At 31.9% G+C, this 22935-nt stretch overlaps 1 protein-coding gene across 1 annotated transcript in view; it reads right to left on the reverse strand.

The window, feature by feature from the left end:
- LOC119610798 (Down syndrome cell adhesion molecule-like protein Dscam2) overlaps positions 1 to 22935 on the reverse strand; it is an 84994-nt gene that overhangs the window by 49052 nt on the left and 13007 nt on the right. The window contains 4 exon segments of the mRNA XM_037966151.1: positions 14576 to 14693; positions 15169 to 15315; positions 20043 to 20204; positions 20485 to 20817. Of these exon segments, the coding sequence (XP_037822079.1) occupies positions 14576 to 14693; positions 15169 to 15315; positions 20043 to 20204; positions 20485 to 20817 (760 nt within the window).

Here is a 22935-nt window from a genome sequence, read left to right on the forward strand (position 1 = left end):
GTTGGGGGTTAATATGGGCCTATCCTTATAACTGTTGGTAGAGGGATTTATGTCTGCAATGAAGTTATTATATGCAGAATATCATCGTGCTATCGCGAATTTTGACCATCAAGTCATTTTCTGAAAGAGACTTTATATTTGAGATAGGGTCAAATGAGGCCTGATGTCTACGAAAATCAGCAGTATTATTAAGACTTATGTAAAACAAATTTTTGGAGACAGCCAGACAGAAAGTGATTCTGAGCCGATTGGTATACTGTAAGTTAGTTAGTTAGCTAGTTAGTTAGTTAGTTAGTTAGTTAGTTAGCTAGTTAGTTAGTTAGTTAGTTAGTTAGTTAGTTAGTTAGTTAGTTAGTTAGTTAGTTAGTTAGTTAGTAGTTAGTTAGTTAGTTAGTTAGTTAGTTAGTTAGTTAGTTAGTTAGTTAGTTAGTTAGTTAGTTAGTAGTTAGTTAGTTAGTTAGTTAGTTAGTTAGTTAGTTAGTTAGTTAGTTAGTTAGTTAGTTAGTTAGTTAGTTAGTTAGTTAGTTAGTTAGTTAGTAGTTAGTTAGTTAGTTAGTTAGTTAGTTAGTTAGTTAGTTAGTTAGTTAGTTAGTTAGTAGTTAGTTAGTTAGTTAGTTAGTTAGTTAGTTAGTTAGTAGTTAGTTAGTTAGTTAGTTAGTTAGTTAGTTAGTTAGTTAGTTAGTTAGTTAGTTAGTTAGTTAGTTAGTTAGTTAGTTAGTTAGTTAGTTAGTTAGTTAGTTAGTTAGTTAGTTAGTTAGTTAGTTAGTTAGTTAGTAGTTAGTTAGTTAGTTAGTTAGTTAGTTAGTTAGTAGTTAGTTAGTTAGTTAGTTAGTAGTAGTTAGTTAGTTAGTTAGTTAGTTAGTTAGTTAGTTAGTTAGTTAGTTAGTAGTTAGTTAGTTAGTTAGTTAGTTAGTTAGTTAGTTAGTTAGTTAGTTAGTTAGTTAGTTAGTTAGTTAGTTAGTTAGTAGTTAGTTAGTTAGTTAGTTAGTTAGTTAGTTAGTTAGTTAGTTAGTTAGTTAGTTAGTTAGTTAGTTAGTTAGTTAGTTAGTTAGTTAGTTAGTTAGTTAGTAGTTAGTAGTTAGTTAGTTAGTTAGTTAGTTAGTTAGTTAGTTAGTTAGTTAGTTAGTTAGTTAGTTAGTTAGTTAGTTAGTTAGTTAGTTAGTTAGTTAGTTAGTTAGTTAGTTAGTTAGTAGTTAGTTAGTTAGTTAGTTAGTTAGTTAGTTAGTTAGTTAGTTAGTTAGTTAGTTAGTTAGTTAGTTAGTAGTTAGTTAGTTAGTTAGTTAGTTAGTTAGTTAGTTAGTTTAGTTAGTTAGTTAGTTAGTTAGTAGTAGTTAGTTAGTTAGTTAGTTAGTTAGTTAGTTAGTTAGTTAGTTAGTTAGTTAGTTAGTAGTTAGTTAGTTAGTTAGTTAGTTAGTTAGTTAGTTAGTTAGTTAGTTAGTAGCTACTATGAACTACTTTCATGTGGCCAGATTTCAACTACAATACATGTTTCTCGTTTTTAAATTATCAAATCCAAGTGACAAACTTCATTATGTTGGAAGCCACACAGGAAGTCGAATACTATGCAGTGCAAACGTAAATATTCACACCAAATTCAAGACATGAAAGCCTACAACATTTTTTTAAACCACTCTTAACGTAGTCATCATTACCATTATTGTCATCACCATCAGTTTCATAAAGAACTTTATTAACAAAGTCTTGTTGTCGTTTGACATTACATGTTTATGACATTTTGTATGGTTTTGGTCTATGAGAATTCTTGATTTTCTCTTCTTTTTTAAAGAAATTATGTAAAATGAGATTTAAAACATGCAATAAGTTAGTGGCCACAGACACAAATTAACATAAGAAAAGAATAATGTAAGAAGGCCTGTTAAATTTGTAAAGAAATAAATTTGAAGAGCTAGTATTCTAGCATTCAGACAGAAAGTCTTAAATCAAAATTGTAATTGAAAACGCTATTTAGAGCAAGGGTAGAATTTAAAAAAGAAAATTTACCTGTGGCATAGAAATCGCTATAATCCAAGAAATTTTAAAGACCTTTTTAAGCTATTTTCATATAAAAATGGTATTTCACTTCAAATGATTATAACTTTATTTCCCCTAACATTGTCGCCTTCTTTATCCATCTCTAACGTTTAGTGCAAATATTGTAGTTAAATACAACATCAAATTTTAGTTTGTAAAAAAAATCTTTCTGTAAATAAATGTAAATTAATCACATTCCCTTATTCTTTTACTATTTGCATTTTTACATTCCCTCTTTTTGATTCGTTCCATCATTTTCAGCGTCATTCGTTTGCCGTACTCTATTTTACTTTGTATTTACGTGTTTACCTTAGTGCTTACAAAAGACAAATGAACTTTTTGTACAAGTATTTACAAAACGACAGTGGGATTCTGGGGGGTTGTTAGGTCCTATTTTTATTTTGTGAGTACAAAGGGAACATATATATATGTGGAGGGATTTTTTTGCGGATGGAATGTTTAAATGTATGAAAATTGAAAAAATTTTCTAAAGTAAATTAAATTTAAGGAAATAAGTTACAGAGGAATATCATATTTTGTGTTACTTTTCCTTTAATCTACCTGATGCGTCTGGTAGGTTAGTTTGTATTAACTAACTATAAGAAGAAAGAAGGAAGGGACTAAAACGACGAACTAAAAAAGAACGTAAACGAACGAACGCGAACAACGACGAAGAACGAAAACGAACGAACGAGAACGAACGAACGAACGAACGAACGAACGAACGAACGAACGAAGAGAACGAACGAACGAACGAAACGAACGAACGAACGAACGAAACGAAACGAACGAACGAACGAACTAACGAACGAACGAACGAACGAACGAAACGAACGAACGAAACGACAACGAACGACAAACGAACGAAACGAACGAACGAACGAACGAACTGAACGAACGAACGAACGAACGAACGAACGAACGAACGAACGAAAACGAAAACGAAGAACGAACGAACGAACGAACGAACGAACGAACGAAAGAAAAAACGAACGAAACGAACGAACGAAACGAACGAACGAACGAACGAACGAACGAACGAACGAACGAACGAAACGAAAACGAAACGAACGAAAAACGAAACGAACAACGAACACGAACGAAACGAACGAACGAACGAAAACGAACGAACGAACGAACGAACGAACAAACGAACGAACGAACGAACGAACGAACGAACGAACGAACGAACGACGAACGAAAGAACGAACGAACGAACGAACGAACGAACGAACGAACGAACGAACGAACGAACGAACGAACGAACGAACGAACGAACGAACGAACGAACGAACGAACGAACGAACGAACGAACGAACGAACGAACGAACGAACGAACGAACGAACGAACTAACGAACGAACGAACGAAAGAACGAACGAACGAACGAACGAACGAACGAACGAACGAACGAACGAACGAAACGAACGAACGAACGAACGAACGAACGAACGAACGAACGAAACGAACGAACGAACGAACGAACGAACGAAAACGAACGAACGAACGAACGAACGAACGAACGAACGAACGAACGAACGAACGAACGAAACTAACGAACGAACGAACGAAAACGAACGAACGAACGACGAACGAAACGAACGAACAACTAACGAACTAAAACGAACGAACGAACTAACGAAAACGAACTAACTAACTAAACTAACTAACTAACTAACTAACTAACTAACTAACACTAACTAACTAACTAACTAACTAACTAACTACTACAACTAACTAACTAACTACAAACTAACTAACTTACTTGATCCACTCCTTTCAGTTTAACATATATAATATTAAAGCTCTTATAAAATTTAGCTTCCAAATATCTTTTCTACTTTTTTTAATTCTTCTTCTTTTTTTCTAAATCGCTTTTAGTAATTAATATCTTTATTATACCTTTGTTTTTGTATTTTTGATCCCACGACAATTTCAGCACATTTTTATATTTCTATGTTCCGTCTGTTTTGCTTTTTTCTGAACATACATATTTAATGTAAAACGCACATAAATACTGTTTGTGCCACACATTGTGGTAGACCGTAAAACAATGGTACAAAATTAAGAAAATAATACTTTTTTTGCTCATGAAGAATGAAGTATTCTTAAATTTAATCAATGTGGGTTTTTTGAGAAATTCATACATTATTACATTTGTAGATATGTACTTATATACATACATATGTATATATATAATATTGTTTATATGTATTTAATCATTGAAACATAAAACATGTTTAATAATTAGGCTGCTTGTGTTGTATGTGTTGCAACAATGATAAACTGTTTTTTATACAATAAAGAATTTGGTGTGTGAATACACAAGTATGTTTAAATGTACATGTATTGTGTTAGGAGTACTGATGAGTTGAGTTGGTGTCTAATTTGTATTTACAAATGTCTGGAATGTTTGCAAGAATTCAAACCACAAGATTCATTCAAACTTTCTAAATACCACGTACTCAACACCCACATCTACACACAATCCATTCATTTTACTCATTCATGCCATTGAGTAAAGCTCTAAATGAAACAAAGCAAGAATTTCCATTCCATCTTCATCTTTCTACATCTCTCTCACTACATCTTGTTGTCGTTATTAAACCAACTAATCATAAAAATATTTTCTTCATCGTCATCCCTTTTGCAATAATTACTTATACAATGACAAAACATTTTTTTCTATATAATATTTCACATCACATCCTTTCTGCATGCTTTGTTTTTTTTTTCTTTATTCGTTCTTTATTCTTTTTCATATTTATTGTTAGAATGATGAGTCTACTCAGTTGTTTTGTTTGTCACACGAAGGAATATATAAATTCCCTACTTTCAGCTGATAGTTGTTACTGGAATGTCAGTTCCAGGAATGACTGACATTGATCTATATAATAATATACATTTTTGGGAGTTGTTGTTATGTTTAGAAAGTTTCAGTTGAATTTTGATTTATGTACATATTTATTTGGTTGTAGATTTTAATGGAAATATTTTTTTAGTTTGAATGAAATTAGTTGTTAAGATTTATTAATGTATTTTTAATGTTAGTTAAATAAAGTTGTTAGAAAGTTTTATATTTAATTCAAGTTTTTGAAACTTATGATTATGAAAAAAACAAACAGAAATAAACAACCTTGATAATTACTTTTCAATAAAATTTAAGCAAAATAGTCTAGTCTATAGTCTAGCCTATAGTCTAGTCTATAGTCTAGTCTATAGTCTAGTCTATAGTATAGTCTATAGTCTAGTCTATAGTCTAATCTATAGTCTAGTCTATAGTCTAGTCTATAGTCTAGTCTATAGTCTAGTCTATAGTCTAGTATATAGTCTAGTCTATAGTCTAGTCTATAGTCTAGTCTATAGTCTAGTCTATAGTCTAGTCTATAGTCTAGTCTATAGTCTAGTCTATAGTCTAGTCTATAGTCTAGTCTATAGTCTAGTCTATAGTCTAGTCTATAGTCTAGTCTATAGTCTAGTCTATAGTCTAGTCTATAGTCTAGTCTATAGTCTAGTCTATAGTCTAGTCTATAGTCTAGTCTATAGTCTAGTCTATAGTCTAATCTATAGTCTAGTCTACAGTCTAGTCTAGTCTATAGTCTAGTCTACAGTCTAGTCTATAGTCTAGTCTATAGTCTAGTCTATAGTCTAGTCTATAGTCTAGTTTATAGTCTAGTCTATAGTCTAGTCTATAGTCTAGTCTATAGTCTAGTCTATAGTCTAGTCTATAGTCTAGTCTATAATCTTTTCTATAGTCTAGTCTATAGTCTAGTCTATAGTCTAGTCTATAGTCTTGTCTATAGTCTTGTCTATAGTCTAGTCTATAGTCTAGTCTATAGTCTAGTCTATAGTCTAGTCTATAGTCTAGTCTAGTCTAGTATAGTCTAGTCCATAGTCTAGTCTATAGTCTAGTCTATAGTATATTCTATAGTCTAGTCTAGTCTATAGTCTAGTCTAGTCTAGTCTAGTCTAGTCTAGTCTAGTCTAGTCTAGTCTAGTCTAGTCTAGTCTAGTCTATAGTCTAGTCTATAGTCTAGTCTATAGTTTAGTCTATAGTCTAGTCTATAGTCTAGTCTATAGTCTAGTCTATAGTCTAGTCTATAGTCTAGTCTATAGTCTAGTCTATAGTCTTGTCTATAGTCTAGTCTATAGTCTAGTCTAGTCTAGTCTAGTCTAGTCTAGTCTGTCTATAGTCTAGTCTAGTCTATAGTCTAGTCTAGTCTATAGTCTAGTCTATAGTCTAGTCTATAGTCTAGTCTATAGTCTAGTCTATAGTCTAGTCTATAGTCTAGTCTATAGTCTAGTCTATAGTCTAGTCTATAGTCTAGTCTATAGTCTAGTCTATAGTCTAGTCTATAGTCTAGTCTATAGTCTAGTCTATAGTCTAGTCTATAGTCTAGTCTATAGTCTAGTCTATAGTCTAGTCTATAGTCTAGTCTATAGTCTAGTCTATAGTCTAGTCTATAGTCTAGTCTATAGTCTAGTCTATAGTCTAGTCTATAGTCTAGTCTATAGTCTAGTCTATAGTCTAGTCTATAGTCTAGTCTATAGTCTAGTCTATAGTCTAGTCTATAGTCTAGTCTATAGTCTAGTCTATAGTCTAGTCTATAGTCTAGTCTATAGTCTAGTCTATAGTCTAGTCTATAGTCTAGTCTATAGTCTAGTCTATAGTCTAGTCTATAGTCTAGTCTATAGTCTAGTCTATAGTCTAGTCTATAGTCTAGTCTTTAGTCTATAGTCTAGTCTATGGTCTAGTCTAGTCTATAGTCTAGTCTATAGTCTAGTCTATAGTCTAGTCTATGTCTAGTCTATAGTCTAGTCTATAGTCTAGTCTATAGTCTTAGTCTATAGTCTAGTCTATAGTCTAGTCTATAGTCTAGTCTATAGTCTAGTCTATAGTCTAGTCTATAGTCTAGTCTATAGTCTAGTCTATAGTCTAGTCTATAGTCTAGTCTAGTAGTCTAGTCTAGTCTAGTCTAGTCTAGTCTAGTCTAGTCTAGTCTAGTCTAGTCTAGTCTATAGTCTAGTCTATAGTCTAGTCTATAGTCTAGTCTATAGTCTAGTCTATAGTCTAGTCTATAGTCTAGTCTATAGTCTAGTCTATAGTCTAGTCTATAGTCTAGTCTATAGTCTAGTCTATAGTCTAGTCTATAGTCTAGTCTATAGTCTAGTTCTATAGTCTAGTCTATAGTCTAGTCTATAGTCTAGTCTATAGTCTAGTCTATAGGTCGAGTCTATAGTCTAGTCTATAGTCTAGTCGATAGTCTAGTCTATAGTCTAGTCTATAGTCTAGTCTATAGTCTAGTCTATAGTCTAGTCTATAGTCTAGTCTATAGTCTAGTCTATAGTCTAGTCTATAGTCTAGCTATAGTCTAGTCTATAGTCTAGTCTATAGTCTAGTCTATAGTCTAGTCTATAGTCTAGTCTATAGTCTAGTCTATAGTCTAGTCTATAGTCTAGTCTATAGTCTAGTCTATAGTCTAGTCTATAGTCTAGTCATAGTATCGTCTATAGGGTCTAGTCTATCAGTATAGTCTATAGTCTAGTCTATAGTCCTAGTCTATAGTCTAGTCTATAGTCTAGTCTATAGTCTAGTCTATAGTCTAGTCTATAGTCTAGTCTATAGTCTAGTCTATAGTCTAGTCTATAGTCTAATCTATAGTCTAGTCTATAGTACTAGTCTAGTATAGCTAGTCTATAGTCTAGTCTAGTCTATAGTCTAGTCTATATTCTAGTCTATAGTCTAGTCTATAGTCTAGTCTACAGTCTAGTCTATAGTGTAGTCTATAGTCTAGTCTATAGTCTAGTCTATATTCTAGTCTATATTCTAGTCTATATTCTAGTCTATAGTTTAGTCTATAGTCTAGTTTATAGTCTAGTCTATAGTCTAATCTATAGTCTACTCTATAGTCTAGTCTATACTCTAGTCTATAGTCTAGTCTATAGTCTAGTCTATAGTCTATTCTATAGTCTAGTCTATAGTCTGGTCTATAGTCTAGTCTAGTCTATAGTCTAGTCTATAGTCTAGTCTATAGTCTAGTCTATAGTCTAGTCTATAGTTTAATCTATAGTCTAGTCTATAGTCTTTTATATAGTGTAGGTTATAGTTTAGTCCATATTATAATCTATAGTCTAGTCTAGTCTATAGTCAGGTGTAGACGATAGTATACAGTCTAGTCTATAGTATAGTCTATTAGTTATGTAGTAGTTTCAGAATAATTAGATTTTTAGCAAAAATTATATTATAATTTAAAAAATTATTTAGGTAAGTGATCGGAATTTCTGGGAAAAAGTATATTTTTAGTAAACATTTTGAATTTCAAGTAAAAAAAAAAGGAATTTTTTGTTCGTACGGAAAATGCGAAACAAAAATGTAGTTCCGATAATAGAAACTTTCGATATGTTCCCATACCATTTCGATATATGTACCATTTCGATATATGTACAAACTTCACACAATAGGGTAAACTTAATTTGCTCTTGACCGACAAACTTATTTTGTTACAACATTTTATTCTTATTTTTTTCATCTTTTATTTAATTTTGTATATTTTTTTTTTCATGCTCCTTTACCACTTATATTTTTGTTTTTATGATTTTGCTCATTAATTTTGCAAACATACATTCAAACCTAAATATTTACACTTACACGTACATAGTAGTCTTTCATAAATATTTACTAATACATACTACATATAAAGTGAAAAACATGAAGAAAAAATCACTTATTCCCTTTCTATTGTCTGTAGTGGTTACGTATTTTTCTCGCACTTTTTATCCTTTTGATGGAACATGCTTGTTCCTACACACATACAAAATGAATAGTAGTGGTAGTTAGTAGTAGTAGCAGTATGAATTTGATGAATTTGCTATACTAAGTTGCTGCTGATATTATTTTTTTGCTTTTTTACTCTTTTTGTGTTTTATCATCGCCATCATCATCAGTACTATTGTGCAAGAGCAAGTCTTTGGTTTTAGCATCTATGATTATCAACAATCATCACTACTTGCAATTTTTTTTTTGCAAAAAAATATGAATAAACTGCAGGAAAAAATTAAAATTTCAACGTTTATCATATTTTTTCTTTATGAGTTTTTTGTATTTATGTATGTGTGAACGTGGTTTATGTTTTTTTGTGTTACTTTCTACTTTAGGAGTGTTGTTGTGGCGGTAGATTATTGTAAACGCGTTTATAGAGAGTTATTAATTGACGTTGGTGGATTTAAAAGTAAATGTATATACTGTTATTCCGATAATCAAACAATAGTTATTTTAAACAAATCTCATACCGACTTGTACTAGAAGTCCTGCTGTATTCTTGTCATCAAAGATAAATTGATCCATGTAAGCAAATAATTTGTTAGTTTTAAAAGAAGTTGTACATATGTATATGTATGTACATACAAATCCGAAGAAATACACTTAGTCCTCTATTGGGCCTGTTGTACGCCTCAGGTGAAATCGATTAGACTAGTGCCTCCGGTCTGACCTGACTAGAACACTAACCACTAACATACCGAAGGCTACAATCCGAATTTATAAATTGTTTCTATCCCCGATTTCACCCATTAACTCTAACAAATCTTGAGTATAATAAATGCAAAACAACAAAATCATATGCTACATGTTGTTGTTGTATTCAGTCATAACTTTCGTATTTTTTTAACGTTTTCAGAATTTTTTTTATATTTCTTAAATTATTTTTTTTTTAAGGTAATCAAAAAAATATTTTCAATTTGCCTCACAAAAGTATTTACCACAATATTTATGTTCTAATTAAATAATTTAATTACGCGTAAAATTATATCATAAAAAATTAGTTATAGTAATCTTAAGCAAAGTAATAAAAATAAATATCACAAACTCTTTTTTGTCAGATACATATGTGCAATCTACATACATACATATGAACATTGAATGTATGTACATGTGAAAAGTCAATTCATGTAAACTAAACTAAATAGAAAACTCAGTAAAGAAGAAGGTAGTTTTTACTCATGAGAAAATATATATATTTTTTTTATAAGAAGGTCTTTTATCGAACAAAATAAGCGAAACTGTTTGAGATTTTTATACATATGTACACCCTCTAAACAGTGTTACGATATTGAAATAGGATTGTTAAAAAAATCCCTTATTTTTACCAACATTATATTTTATATGAACTTATTATAATCCAAATACCAATCTATCCCCATACATATCTATCTCTTAACATTTTCAAAAAAATATTCTTTGTTGATCAGTAACACTGTGTCACTTAAAATGTACATATGTATAGAAGCTTTTGACTATTACTCTTACATATACATTATAAATAATGACATTTAATGTCCTTCCAATTCACAGAATGGCAATAATTTTTGTGCACACACTTAAACAAAAAACTATTCAAAAAAGTAGTTTTAAGCACAAATATGAACAGAAAATTGGTGAGGGTTAATATTAGTCTATAGTCTAATCTTTAGTCTAGCCTATAGTCTAGTCTATAGTCTAGTCTACAGTCTAGTCTATAGTCTAGTCTATAGTCTAGTCTATAGTCTAGTCTATAGTCTAGTCTATAGTCTAGTCTATAGTTAAGTCTCTAGTCTAGTCTATAGTCTAGTCTATAGTCTAGTCTATAGACTAGTCTATAGTCTAGTCTATAGTCTAGTCTATAGTCTAGTCTATAGTCTAGTCTATAGTCTAGTCTATCGTCTAGTCTATAGTCTGTAGTCTATAGTCTAGTCTATAGTCTAGTCTATAGTCTAGTCTATAGTCTAGTCTATAGTCTAGTCTATAGTCTAGTCTATAGTCTAGTCTATAGTCTAGTCTATAGTCTAGTCTATAGTCTAGTCTATAGTCTAGTCTATAGTCTAGTCTATAGTCTAGTCTATAGTCTAGTCATTAGTCTAGTCTATAGTCTAGTCTATAGTCTAGTCTATAGTCTAGTCTATAGTCTAGTCTATAGTCTAGTCTATAGTCTAGTCTAGTCTAGGTCTAGTCTATAGTCTAGTCTATAGTCTAGTCTATAGTCTAGTCTATAGTCTAGTCTATAGTCTAGTCTATAGTCTAGTCTATAGTCTAGTCTATAGTAGTCATAGTCTAGTCTATAGTCTAGTCTATAGTCTAGTCTATAGTCTAGTCTATAGTCTAGTCTATAGTCTAGTCTATAGTCTAGTCTATAGTCTAGTCTATAGTCTAGTCTATAGTCTAGTCTATAGTCTAGTCTATTAGTCTAGTCTATAGTCTAGTCTATAGTCTAGTCTATAGTCTAGTCTATAGTCTAGTCTATAGTCTAGTCTATAGTCTAGTCTATAGTCTAGTCTATAGTCTAGTCTATAGTCTAGTCTATAGTCTAGTCTATAGTTCTAGTCTATAGTCTAGTCTACAGTCTAGTCTATAGTCTAGTCTACAGTCTAGTCTATAGTCTAGTCTAGTCTGTAGTCTAGTCTAGTCTATAGTCTTTTATGTAAGAATGAAACATTTTTTAACTGTATATTCAGATATTGAAGTACGTACATATATGTACATTATATATTAGAGTGTTATAAATATGTCTATATGTTTATAAATTTTTATGAACATTCATATATAGACTTGTAAGTATACATGTCCTCTATACTTGCATTATAGACTTCATCTTCTTTTATATTGCCTTTTGTATTTTGGTGTAAGAAAAAATATTAAATAAAAGGATAATGTAATCTTTCTGGATCATAAAGTGAACTTTTATTTATATGGACGCAAGACAAAAACGAAAAGAAAAAAAAAACGTCAACCAAAAGAAGAATAAAGCCCATTGACAATATGCCAGGCAGGCAGCAGTAGCCTGAGTATGTGCGTAAATTATACAGAACGAAAAGAAAAACCAATCTGCTGCACAGAGAACGACTATAGGGAACACTGTATGGTTGACAATTTATTAGTCAGTCAGACTAAATTGAGTATTTTCTGGGTAAACTGCGCATATTTTTATACTTAAAGTCAACTAATGATGGTTGTGCTATTTTTCCACTATTAAGCAGTTTAATATATTTAACTAATCCTAGCAATTGTTTAGATTGAAAAGACCAGCTAAACATAGTAAGCTTAAAGTATGAAGTATAAACAAAGAGCAAGGATATTTTTACGCTAGACAGGACAATAAAGAAACTTTATGATGAAAGTAAAACTTAGCTGAATATCACATAAGATACCTTGAAACAAAAGGATCCTCTACCATGAAATATAATTTCAATTCTTCCTTTTGCAACACCCTGTATACCAAAGAAAAATTTATAACCATATAAACTCACTTACACAGATAACCAAGTAAGTCTGTTTGTATTATATTTTTGGCCATAATATATGAATGCATTCCTAAGAATAATGTTAAGGCGTAACATACTAAATTTAAGATTGGTCTTATGGTAAGTCATAAAAATGTTATTACACTTGAAGAATATTGTATATAACAACAACAACAAAAATAAAGCAAGATGAAGCAGCAGAAGTGGAGAAAAACAACAAACCATGAAGAGCAAAAAATCAAAAAAGAAACAACAACAGCAAAAAGAGTCTACCAATTATATACACTTTAAGCTGTAAAGGAAAGTACATTCTTCCTCATTCATGTCCGCAGGACTGGAAAACATGAATTGGTTTTTAAGACTAATAGAGAAAATGTCAATTGTACAATAAAGCACGTATGAAGTGTAACAACAATGTAAAGCTAAATGGGTTATGGGACACATTTTCTTTATTTCGATTTTTTTTCTATCCTTGTTTCATTTTAGAAAATAATATTGTTTAAACTCAATAGCTACAGAGTGGAACGGAATATTGGTAACAACAAGTAGGAACAAAAAAATCATTATTAGCAAAGTTGAAGTTATGGTTTTATTATTGTATCAATCTGAAATGGAAAGGTACCACAAAGTATCAACAGTACAAAATATTATCCTTTTTATATCCACCATCAAAAAAGATGGGGATATATTGTATTTGTCATTCCATTTATAACACATCGAAATATTGGTCGTAGACCAATAAAAGTAAAGTCCTCATTAGAATCTAAGACGATCTTGCCATGTCCGCCCGTTTGTCAGTATGTCTGTCTTTCTGTCTGTCTTTTTGTCTGTCTGTCTATCAGTCTGTCTGTCTGTGTGTCTGTCTGTCTGACTATAAGTCTGTCTGTCTGTCCTTCTGTCTATCTTTATGTCAGTCCGTCTGTCTATCTTTATGTCTGTCCGTCTGTCTATCTTTATGTCTGTCCCTCTGTTGAAAACAAGTCCAATTCGGAAAATTAAAAAAATGCCAGTCTGCAAGAATGCTTCACGTGTTGGCCTTATTTCCCAGTGGTAATTTTACAACCATAGGGTGAGGTTATTAGACGACTTTGTTTGGCAATCGTTTGTGCATGATTCTGCCAGTCCATGTACAAGCACTTTGCTCAAATACTCGAGCTGTCTAATCTCTGACAGTTGCGTTGCTTAACTTCCGAGATGCAAAAACATCACTTCCGCTTACAACTGCGCAGCTGGGATGACTTCTGTTGATTCGTCAACAGCACTTAGAGACGTATTCGGAATCCACTATGTTAAATCTGGTATGAACAGAATAAACCCTGAACATACCGCGACATGGAAGGAAAATTTAACGGTATCACTTGTATTAGATACCTTACATTCAACCCAGCACACTTCTCATTCATCCGACATACTCACTCTAGGTATACGGGTGGGTAAGGCCTGCATACATACCTCTACATCTGTCCCGTATCATATACACTTGACACTAACTCATTTTTAAAGCTTAGTCATTCATCTGTGGGGTATCTGTTGTCTCGGAAACAGCACCGAAGTCCTCTCTTCGCGCGAATTTGGGTTTAAATCCAATCCAATAACCGCGACTCCGGAACTCTGTCCTGTGGGTTACGGTTGTACCATATTATGTGACACTCTGGTTCGATCTTATGTCAAATCATTCCAAAGAAATGCCGTGGATACATTTAATCATCACCAGTTTATAGTCTGGGCAGTCAATTGGTAGCACCTCTTTTCCCCGGATTGGAATAACACCGAGATGAGGCATTATCATCAAGGTAACATACCCCGGGTGGATGGCAGTCTACAGATGAAATTTAACATAAACAAGTTTCAAGAAATCTCTCTACCAAATTGTATTACGATCGAACCATAATTTACCCTACGCCCCATGTAAGGTCCTCTTCAGGAAATGATTTTAATCCATAGTTTACCCTATCCTCCATATAAACCCTTTTACAAAAAATCAGTTTATACTAAATAATTCATTCCAATATTTAGGATTTAACCATATCTCTTATTCCGAAACGTTAATACTAATCTAATGATAAAAGTTCATATATCTAAAGGGCAACCTTCTGAAATTGACTTCAACTTTATGATGGTGGGTATATAAGATTAGATATAGCTCGATTCTAGTGGAACGGGGTTTCATGGCAACCGGTTCTAGTCTAAGTTTAGCTATTTCCTTTCTTTTTTTCAATCATATGCACTCCTTAAGTATAGTACCCGAAATTCTTAACTACATTAAGACTTACCTATATTCAGGAGATGGACAACCCTGGGCCACACATAGTAAAACAGCACCCTCATCTTGTGATACTTGTACATGTGCTGTATGCTCAACAACACTAGGTGAAATAATACCACGATGAGCTGGAATATAATGAAGCATTATTATCAATAACTGAAACTATAAATTTGTATCATTATTAAAATAGTTTATGTACAAAATAGAGTTTGAAATCATTGCATTTATATCCCCAATTCAACGATTAGTCGAGAATGAAACTTTCAAGATTTTTAAATCTAAAATGCTTTGTAAGTGCAGTAAGTTAACTCTTATGAATAATTTTTCTTTTGCATGACAACTTAGCTTACTTGCAAACTTAAACACACCCTCACATAACAGTTATTTCTTAAACTTCCCCCCACTAATTTTGCATTTAAAACCCTTATATCTAATGATTTGAAAAATACATTTGCATAATGTATATTTCTCTACTAGCACGTACATAAATTTAAATGCATTTTATATGTATGTATGTTTTTTTTTTCTGACAAGCATTTTTATAAATTGATGTTGCAATAATATTAATAATAAAATACATTTTGAGATTTCTCAACTTACAATTTATTCTCAGTCTTGTGGGTGAACTAACAACAACTTGACGTGTTAATCGATGCATACTTCGACACCGAAACGATTGGGATTCATCACTTTCTTGTAGATTATGAATAAGTAATTCACCGGTGGGTAATAAATGAAATTTACCATCTGAAATTGAGAAGATTTAGGAAAAAAACAAACACACAAACATTATAAGAATATTTAAATTACATTTTTGATAATAAATAATATAAAAATATAATTGCAAAATTTAAATTTAAATATTTTATTTTAATAGTAGTAGGCTAGGTTGTATTAGTAGTTGAGGAATAAAACTATTTATGTATAAGCTTTAGTTAGTTGCAGTTGTATGTATGTGTGTACGTATATAACATTTAATGTATTGGTAAACACTTTGTTTATTTAGAACACAAACAGCCCAAAGGATAATGTTAATTATGTATGAATTCCAGTTTACTAAACTCATAAAATAAAGAAGACATCACAGAAACGATAACAACAAAAGTATGTACTTAGATTGTATAGAAAAAATCAAACAAATACACTATCAACTTCAACAAGGACTCAACTACCAAAATTATGTTCTAGAAAAATATGAAAATGCATATTCTATAAGATTGTTATATGTATTTAAAAAGATGGTCAATTATTAAAGTTTCAAAACTAATAATGAATAATATTTTTATTTATATTCTTAATCTTCTTCTAATCATTAGTCACTCTTGGTTTTACGATTAAACGGTTACTCCAGCAACCATGTGCTTTAAAACAAAATTAAAATTTACAACACAGTGTATTTCATTTAATAGAATACATTCTCATTTGCTAGAAAAATTTAGTGTATACTTAAAAAATATAACGTGAATTTCTCTAGTTGCATTGTATTTATGTAGCATTATATATTTAACTTTGTAGTTTTTTTCCCCTACACATTTTTCCTTTTCATCTCTTTCGTTTTTTTTATACAGTTCCTACATAATGTTCAAGTACGTCACTGGTAAAGGCATCATAACAAATTTGCACATACATACACATAGATATAAATACATACATACATATGTATGTAGAAGACTGAAGAGAAAAAAATCATAATGCCAGTACGTGTTCTTTTTACACGTATACAAGAACAACTACTACCAATGCAATGAACATACAAATTACTGTAAATGCATACCCGACAATTCGGGGTGGCGAACCCGAAGTGGCCAGTAGACCATACAATATAGTCCAATCTATAGTGAGGTCTATAGTCTAGTCTATAATCTAGTCTACAGTGAGGTCTATAGTATAGTCTATAGACTAGAAATAGTCTAGTATATAGTCTAGTCTATAGTCTAGTCTATAGTCTAGTCTATAGTCTAGTCTATAGTCTAGTCTATAGTCTAGTCTATAGTCTAGTCTATATATAGTCTATAGTCTAGTCTATAGTCTAGTCTAGTCTAGTCTATAGTCTAGTCTATAGTCTAGTCTATAGTCTAGTCTATAGTCTAGTCTATAGTATAGTCTAGTCTAGTCTATAGTCTAGTCTATAGTCTAGTCTATAGTCTAGTCTATAGTCTAGTCTATAGTCTAGTCTATAGTCTAGTCTATAGTCTAGTCTATAGTCTAGTCTATAGTCTAGTCTATGCTAGTCTATAGTCTAGTCTATAGTCTAGTCTATAGTCTAGTCTATAGTCTAGTCTATAGTCTAGTCTATAGTCTAGTCTATAGTCTAGTCTATAGTCTAGTCTATAGTCTAGTCTATAGTCTAGTCTATAGTCTAGTCTATAGTCTAGTCTATAGTCTAGTCTATAGTAGTCTATAGTCTAGTCTATAGTCTAGTCTATAGTCTAGTCTATAGTCTAGTCTATAGTCTAGTCTATAGTCTAGTCTATAGTCTAGTCTATAGTCTAGTCTATAGTCTAGTCTATAGTCTAGTCTATAGTCTAGTCTATAGTCTAGTCTATAGTCTAGTATAGTCTAGTCTATAGTCTAGTCTATAGTCTAGTCTATAGTCTAGTCTATAGTCTAGTCTATGTCTAGTCTATAGTCTAGTCTATAGTCTAGTCTATAGTCTAGTCTATAGTCTAGTCTATAGTCTAGTCTATAGTCTAGTCTATAGTCTAGTCTATAGTCTAGTCTATAGTCTAGTCTAGTTAGTCTATAGTCTAGTCTATAGTCTAGTAGTCATAGTCTAGCTATAGTCAGTCTATAGTCTAGTCTATAGTCTAGTCTATAGTCAGTCTATAGTCTAGTCTATAGTCTAGTCTATAGTCTAGTCTATAGTCTAGTCTATAGTCTAGTCTATAGTAGTCTATAGTCTAGTCTAGTCTAGTCTAGTCTAGTCTATAGTCTAGTCTATAGTCTAGTCTATAGTCTAGTCTATAGTCTAGTCTATAGTCTAGTCTATAGTCTAGTCTATAGTCTAGTCTATAGTCTAGTCTATAGTCTAGTCGATAGTCTAGTCTATAGTCTAGTCTATAGTCTAGTCTATAGTCTAGTCTATCTATAGTCCTAGTCTATAGTCTAGTCTATAGTCTAGTCTATAGTCTAGTCTATAGTCTAGCTCTATAGTCTAGTCTATAGTCTAGTCTATAGTCTAGTCTATAGTCTAGTCTATAGTCTAGTCTATAGTCTAGTCTATAGTCTAGTCTATAGTCTAGTCTATAGTCTAGTCTATAGTCTAGTCTATAGTCTAGTCTAGTAGTCTAGTCTAGTCTCTAGTCTAGTCATAGTCTAGTCCTATAGTCTAGTCTATAGTCTAGTCTATAGTCTAGTCATAGTCTAGTCTATAGTCTAGTCTATAGTCAGTCTATAGTCTAGTCTATAGTCCTAGTCTAGAGTCTAGTCCTATAGTCTAGTCTATAGTCTAGGTCTATAAGTCTTAGTCTATAGTATAGTCTATCGTCCTAGTCTATAGTCTAGTCTATAGTCTAGTCTATAGTCTAGTTCTATAGTCTAGTCTATAGTCTATAGTCTATAGTCTAGTCTATAGTCTAGTCTATAGTCTAGTCTATAGTCTAGTCTATAGTCTAGTCTAATGTCTAGTCTATAGTCTAGTCTATAGTCCTCGTCTTATGTACTAGTCTATAGTCTAAGTCTATAGTCCTAGTCTATAGTCTAGTCTATAGTCTAGTCTATAGTCTAGTCTATAGTCTAGTCTATAGTCTAGTCTAGTCTATAGTCCAGTCTATAGTCTAGTCTATAGTCTAGTCTATAGTCTAGTCTATAGTCTAGTCTATAGTCTAGTCTATAGTCTAGTCTATAGTCTAGTCTATAGTCTAGTCTATAGTCTAGTCTATAGTCTAGTCTATAGTCTAGTCTATAGTATAGTCTATAGTCTAGTCTATAGTCTAGTCTATAGTCTAGTCTATAGTCTAGTCTATAGTCTAGTCTATAGTCTAGTCTATAGTCTAGTCTATAGTCTAGTCTATAGTCTAGTCTATAGTCTAGTCTATAGTCTAGTCTATAGTCTAGTCTATAGTCTAGTCTATAGTCTAGTCTATAGTCTAGTCTATAGTCTAGTCTATAGTCTAGTCTATAGTCTATCTATATCTAGTCTATAGTCTAGTCTATAGTCTAGTCTATAGTCTAGTCTATAGTCTAGTCATGTCTAGTCTATAGTCTAGTCTATAGTCTAGTCTATAGTCTAGTCTATAGTCTAGTCTATAGTCTAGTCTATAGTCTAGTCTATAGTCTAGTCTATAGTCTAGTCTATAGTCTAGTCTATAGTCTAGTCTATAGTCTAGTCTATAGTCTAGTCTATAGTCTAGTCTATAGTCTAGTCTATAGTCTAGTCTATAGTCTAGTCTATAGTCTAGTCTATAGTCTAGTCTATAGTCTAGTCTATAGTCTAGTCTATAGTCTAGTCTATAGTCTAGTCTATAGTCTAGTCTATAGTCTAGTCTATAGTCTAGTCTATAGTCTAGTCTATAGTCTAGTCTATAGTCTAGTCTATAGTCTAGTCTATAGTCTAGTCTATAGTCTAGTCTATAGTCTAGTCTATAGTCTAGTCTATAGTCTAGTCTATAGTCTAGTCTATAGTCTAGTCTATAGTCTAGTCTATAGTCTAGTATAGTCTAGTCTATAGTCTAGTCTATAGTCTAGTCTATAGTCTAGTCTATAGTCTAGTCTATAGTCTAGTCTAGTCTAGTCTATAGTCTAGTCTATGTCTAGTCTATAGTCTAGTCTATAGTCTAGTCTATAGTCTAGTCTATAGTCTAGTCTATAGTCTAGTCTATAGTCTAGTCTATAGTCTAGTCTATAGTCTAGTCTATAGTCTAGTCTATAGTCTAGTCTATAGTCTAGTCTATAGTCTTCTAGTCTATAGTCTAGTCTATAGTCTAGTCTATAGTCTAGTCTATAGTCTAGTCTATAGTCTTAGTCTATAGTCTAGTCTATAGTCTAGTCTATAGTCTAGTCTATAGTCTAGTCTATGTATAGTCTATAGTCTAGTCTAGTCTAGTCTATAGTCTAGTCTATAGTCTAGTCTATAGTCTAGTCTATAGTCTAGTCTATAGTCTAGTCTATAGTCTAGTCTATAGTCTAGTCTATAGTCTAGTCTATAGTCTAGTCTATAGTATAGTCTATAGTCTAGTCTATAGTCTAGTCCATAGTCTAGACTAGACATCAGACTAGACTATAGACTAGACTATAGACTTGACTTTATACTATACCATAATCTAGTTAAGAATTTAAGATTATATTTCTGTTAGTTTGAGTCAACTAAGAATTTTGACCTTCAAAAATGTATTCTCCGAAATGGGTACATTGAATCTTTAAAATACTACCGAATTATTGCTGTAAGTGCTTACGTTTGTATGTATGAGAGAGTGAAAAATGAATGAATGAATAAATGAATGTATGTGTGAACAAGAATCTGTGAATACACTTACCGCCTTGTAGTGATGGATATATGTAGATAGCAGGTTCATGAACCCATGAGACCACTCGAACCAATTCCTTAACAAACGTTGGCACTACACAACGTAAAATGGCTGTGCAACCACGAGATGCAGATAAAACTTCTACATCAACTTTATAAGCTTGTGCAACGACTGCAAAAAAACACACGAAACAAAAACAAAATAAACGGTAAATATGTATGAAAAAAACGAATTGTATATAGAAATTATTATAAAAAAGTGGCTGTAAATATTATTGTATGTATGTGTCTTGGCTGGCAAATGAAAAAAAAACGTATTATAGAAAATTTAATTAGCAGACAACATAACAACAATTTAATGCCATTTATTTTTTCATTTTTGCAACTTTATTTTAATAATCAACCACATTTTTCTGTTTTTTTTTAATAAAATTATCTTTGAAATTACTTACCAGCTCTGACTTGCACATCTCGTGATACAATGCGGCCAACACCATTGCTGGCAACACAACGATAGATTGTGTTATGTACATCTTGATGATATGCAGCTGCAGGAAATGGCAAAAGTACCAAAGTACCATTGCGTAGCACACGACGAACACCATGAATTTCCGTTACAGCCGTGCCGTCTGCATGCACCCAGTCAATGGTCGGCTGAGGACTGCCCGAAGCTGAACAATCCAGCCAGCCGCCAGAGGAATTTGAAAATTCAACACGACCCGGCGGTTCCATAACAAAACCCGGACCGCGTAAATGTGCCTCATAGACTTCCGCCAACAAAGTATCTGCAACAATCAAAAAGAAAGAATATTAAATTTTCATTTGTGTATTGAGCATGCAAATGCATGTTTGTCTGTCTAGCTGTCTGCCGGTCTGTATGTTTGCAACAAATGTCTGTTGATTTCTTTGAATATGATAATTTTCTTTAGTTTTTTTTTTTTGCTGTATTTAGCTTCTGTTTGAGTACTTTCAAGTCTATTTATAAATGATGCAATGCATAAATCTTTTATTAAAAAAAAAAAAAAACATAAATGTGATTTTTTTCTGTTTTTCAAATTATTCCCTTTTTAACAAGAGAAAAACATGATTGCCAAAACGGAAACTAAAATGTAACCGCAAAAAAAAAAAAAACAAGAAAAAAACTGAAATAAAAAATCATAAATACACATGCTGGTTTCCTTTTAAAATGACGAATGTTTCATAAACGCTAAATAGATGGAATGTAAATTATACGGCAGCATAAGAGAGCCGCCTTAAAATTGTATTGAAGGAAAACATTATGTGAGAAAATTACTTTAAGTTCGAAAGTTGAGTGGTTAAATATTCGTATAACCACCTTCCAAATAGATTTTGTTGTTCTATTTGTAAGAAATTTAAACATCCGTACCTCTACCTATTGATGGTTCTCCATCAATAGATAGAGGGACTAAGGCACAGAATACCAGGATGTAAATGTTTGGTGTAACAAATTAAACGAATCGAAATAAAATTGATCATTATTTACACATATACACGGAATTTCCTTATCAGTTGTAGTTTGTTATTTTTAAACGCTTTCTGTGCGTATACTTTACATCAAGTGTAGTCACATACATATTTATCATACGCCACCGTTTACTATAAACTAGTTTTTATACCCTACACCACTATAGTGGGGAGGGTATTATACGTTTGTGCTGATGTTTGTAACACATAAAAATATTGGTCCTACACCCACCTTTAAGTATACCGATCGACTCAGAATCACATTTTGAGTCGATTAAGACATGTCCGTCCGTCTGTCCGGCTGGCTGGTTGGCTGGCTGTCCATGTAAACCTTGTGCGCAAGGTACAGGCCGCAATGTTCAAGATAATTAAATGAAATTTAGACCAAGCTTGTTTTTTGGCTGAAGGACGAAGCCTATTGAAAATGGTTGAAATCGGTCTATTATTTCACCTAGCCCCCATACAGCCGTACCTCCCGATTTGGGCTTTTTATGCCATAATTACGTCAAATATACTATTATCTCTCTAAAAATTGGCACAAATAAGTTTTATATAAGTATAAATGACACTGCAGATTTTCGTAATGATCGGCCCTTATTTGACCCTAACCCCCATACAAACCCCCCCTTCAAAAAATGTCTTAAACGTCTAAAATTGACTTGTAACCATTCGTATCGCAATGAAACTCAGCATAATTAACTATATTATTTAAAAATATATCCTTTTCCCAAATTAATGAGGATCGGCCCATGTTTGACCTATACTCCTATATAAAGCCTCATTTAGAAAATTTGTTTTTTTATCAATAAATTGCTTAAATACTTTGGAATTAACGTAAAATTCAACATAAAAGTTTCTTTGTGAAAAATAAAAATTTTTAAAATATACTCATGGTGTAGGGTATTATATGGTCGGCCATGCCCGACTATACATTCCTACTTGTTAAAACCAAATCTTTGGAGTGATTTGTTCTATCGCTTAAGTTTAAATTGTTTCTAGTATTAAAATTTAACATCAAGTCATAATTTCAAATTGACAACTTTTATATATTCTGTGATCGTGATGTCATAATATAATATTATTAATGTATCTCTCAAGTTTAGTTTAAATCGGTTGAAATCTAAATACTATTTTATTACGATTTCAAAAATGTTACAAAAACATGTAAATCCTCAAAATTCAAATCTCAAGTATTGGTAATCTGTGAGATATAATGAACTATTTTTGGAGATTTTCTAAAGTTTTTAAAATTTGCAATTGTTAAAGGTATGAAATTGGAGTTTTAAAATTGCCGACTGAAGGGCTTATATATAATTCTAGAGGCGGAGACGGTCAATATTCGTAACTTTTGTAAAATTACAGAAAATTATATTTGGGACACAGGCATATAGTCACGAGACCTAAAAGATCAAAATGTG

Source organism: Lucilia sericata, unplaced genomic scaffold, assembly GCF_015586225.1.
Source record: "Lucilia sericata isolate MDLA Ls3-8-SP2 unplaced genomic scaffold, ASM1558622v1 Contig001279F_arrow, whole genome shotgun sequence".
Lineage (NCBI taxonomy): Eukaryota > Metazoa > Arthropoda > Insecta > Diptera > Calliphoridae > Lucilia > Lucilia sericata.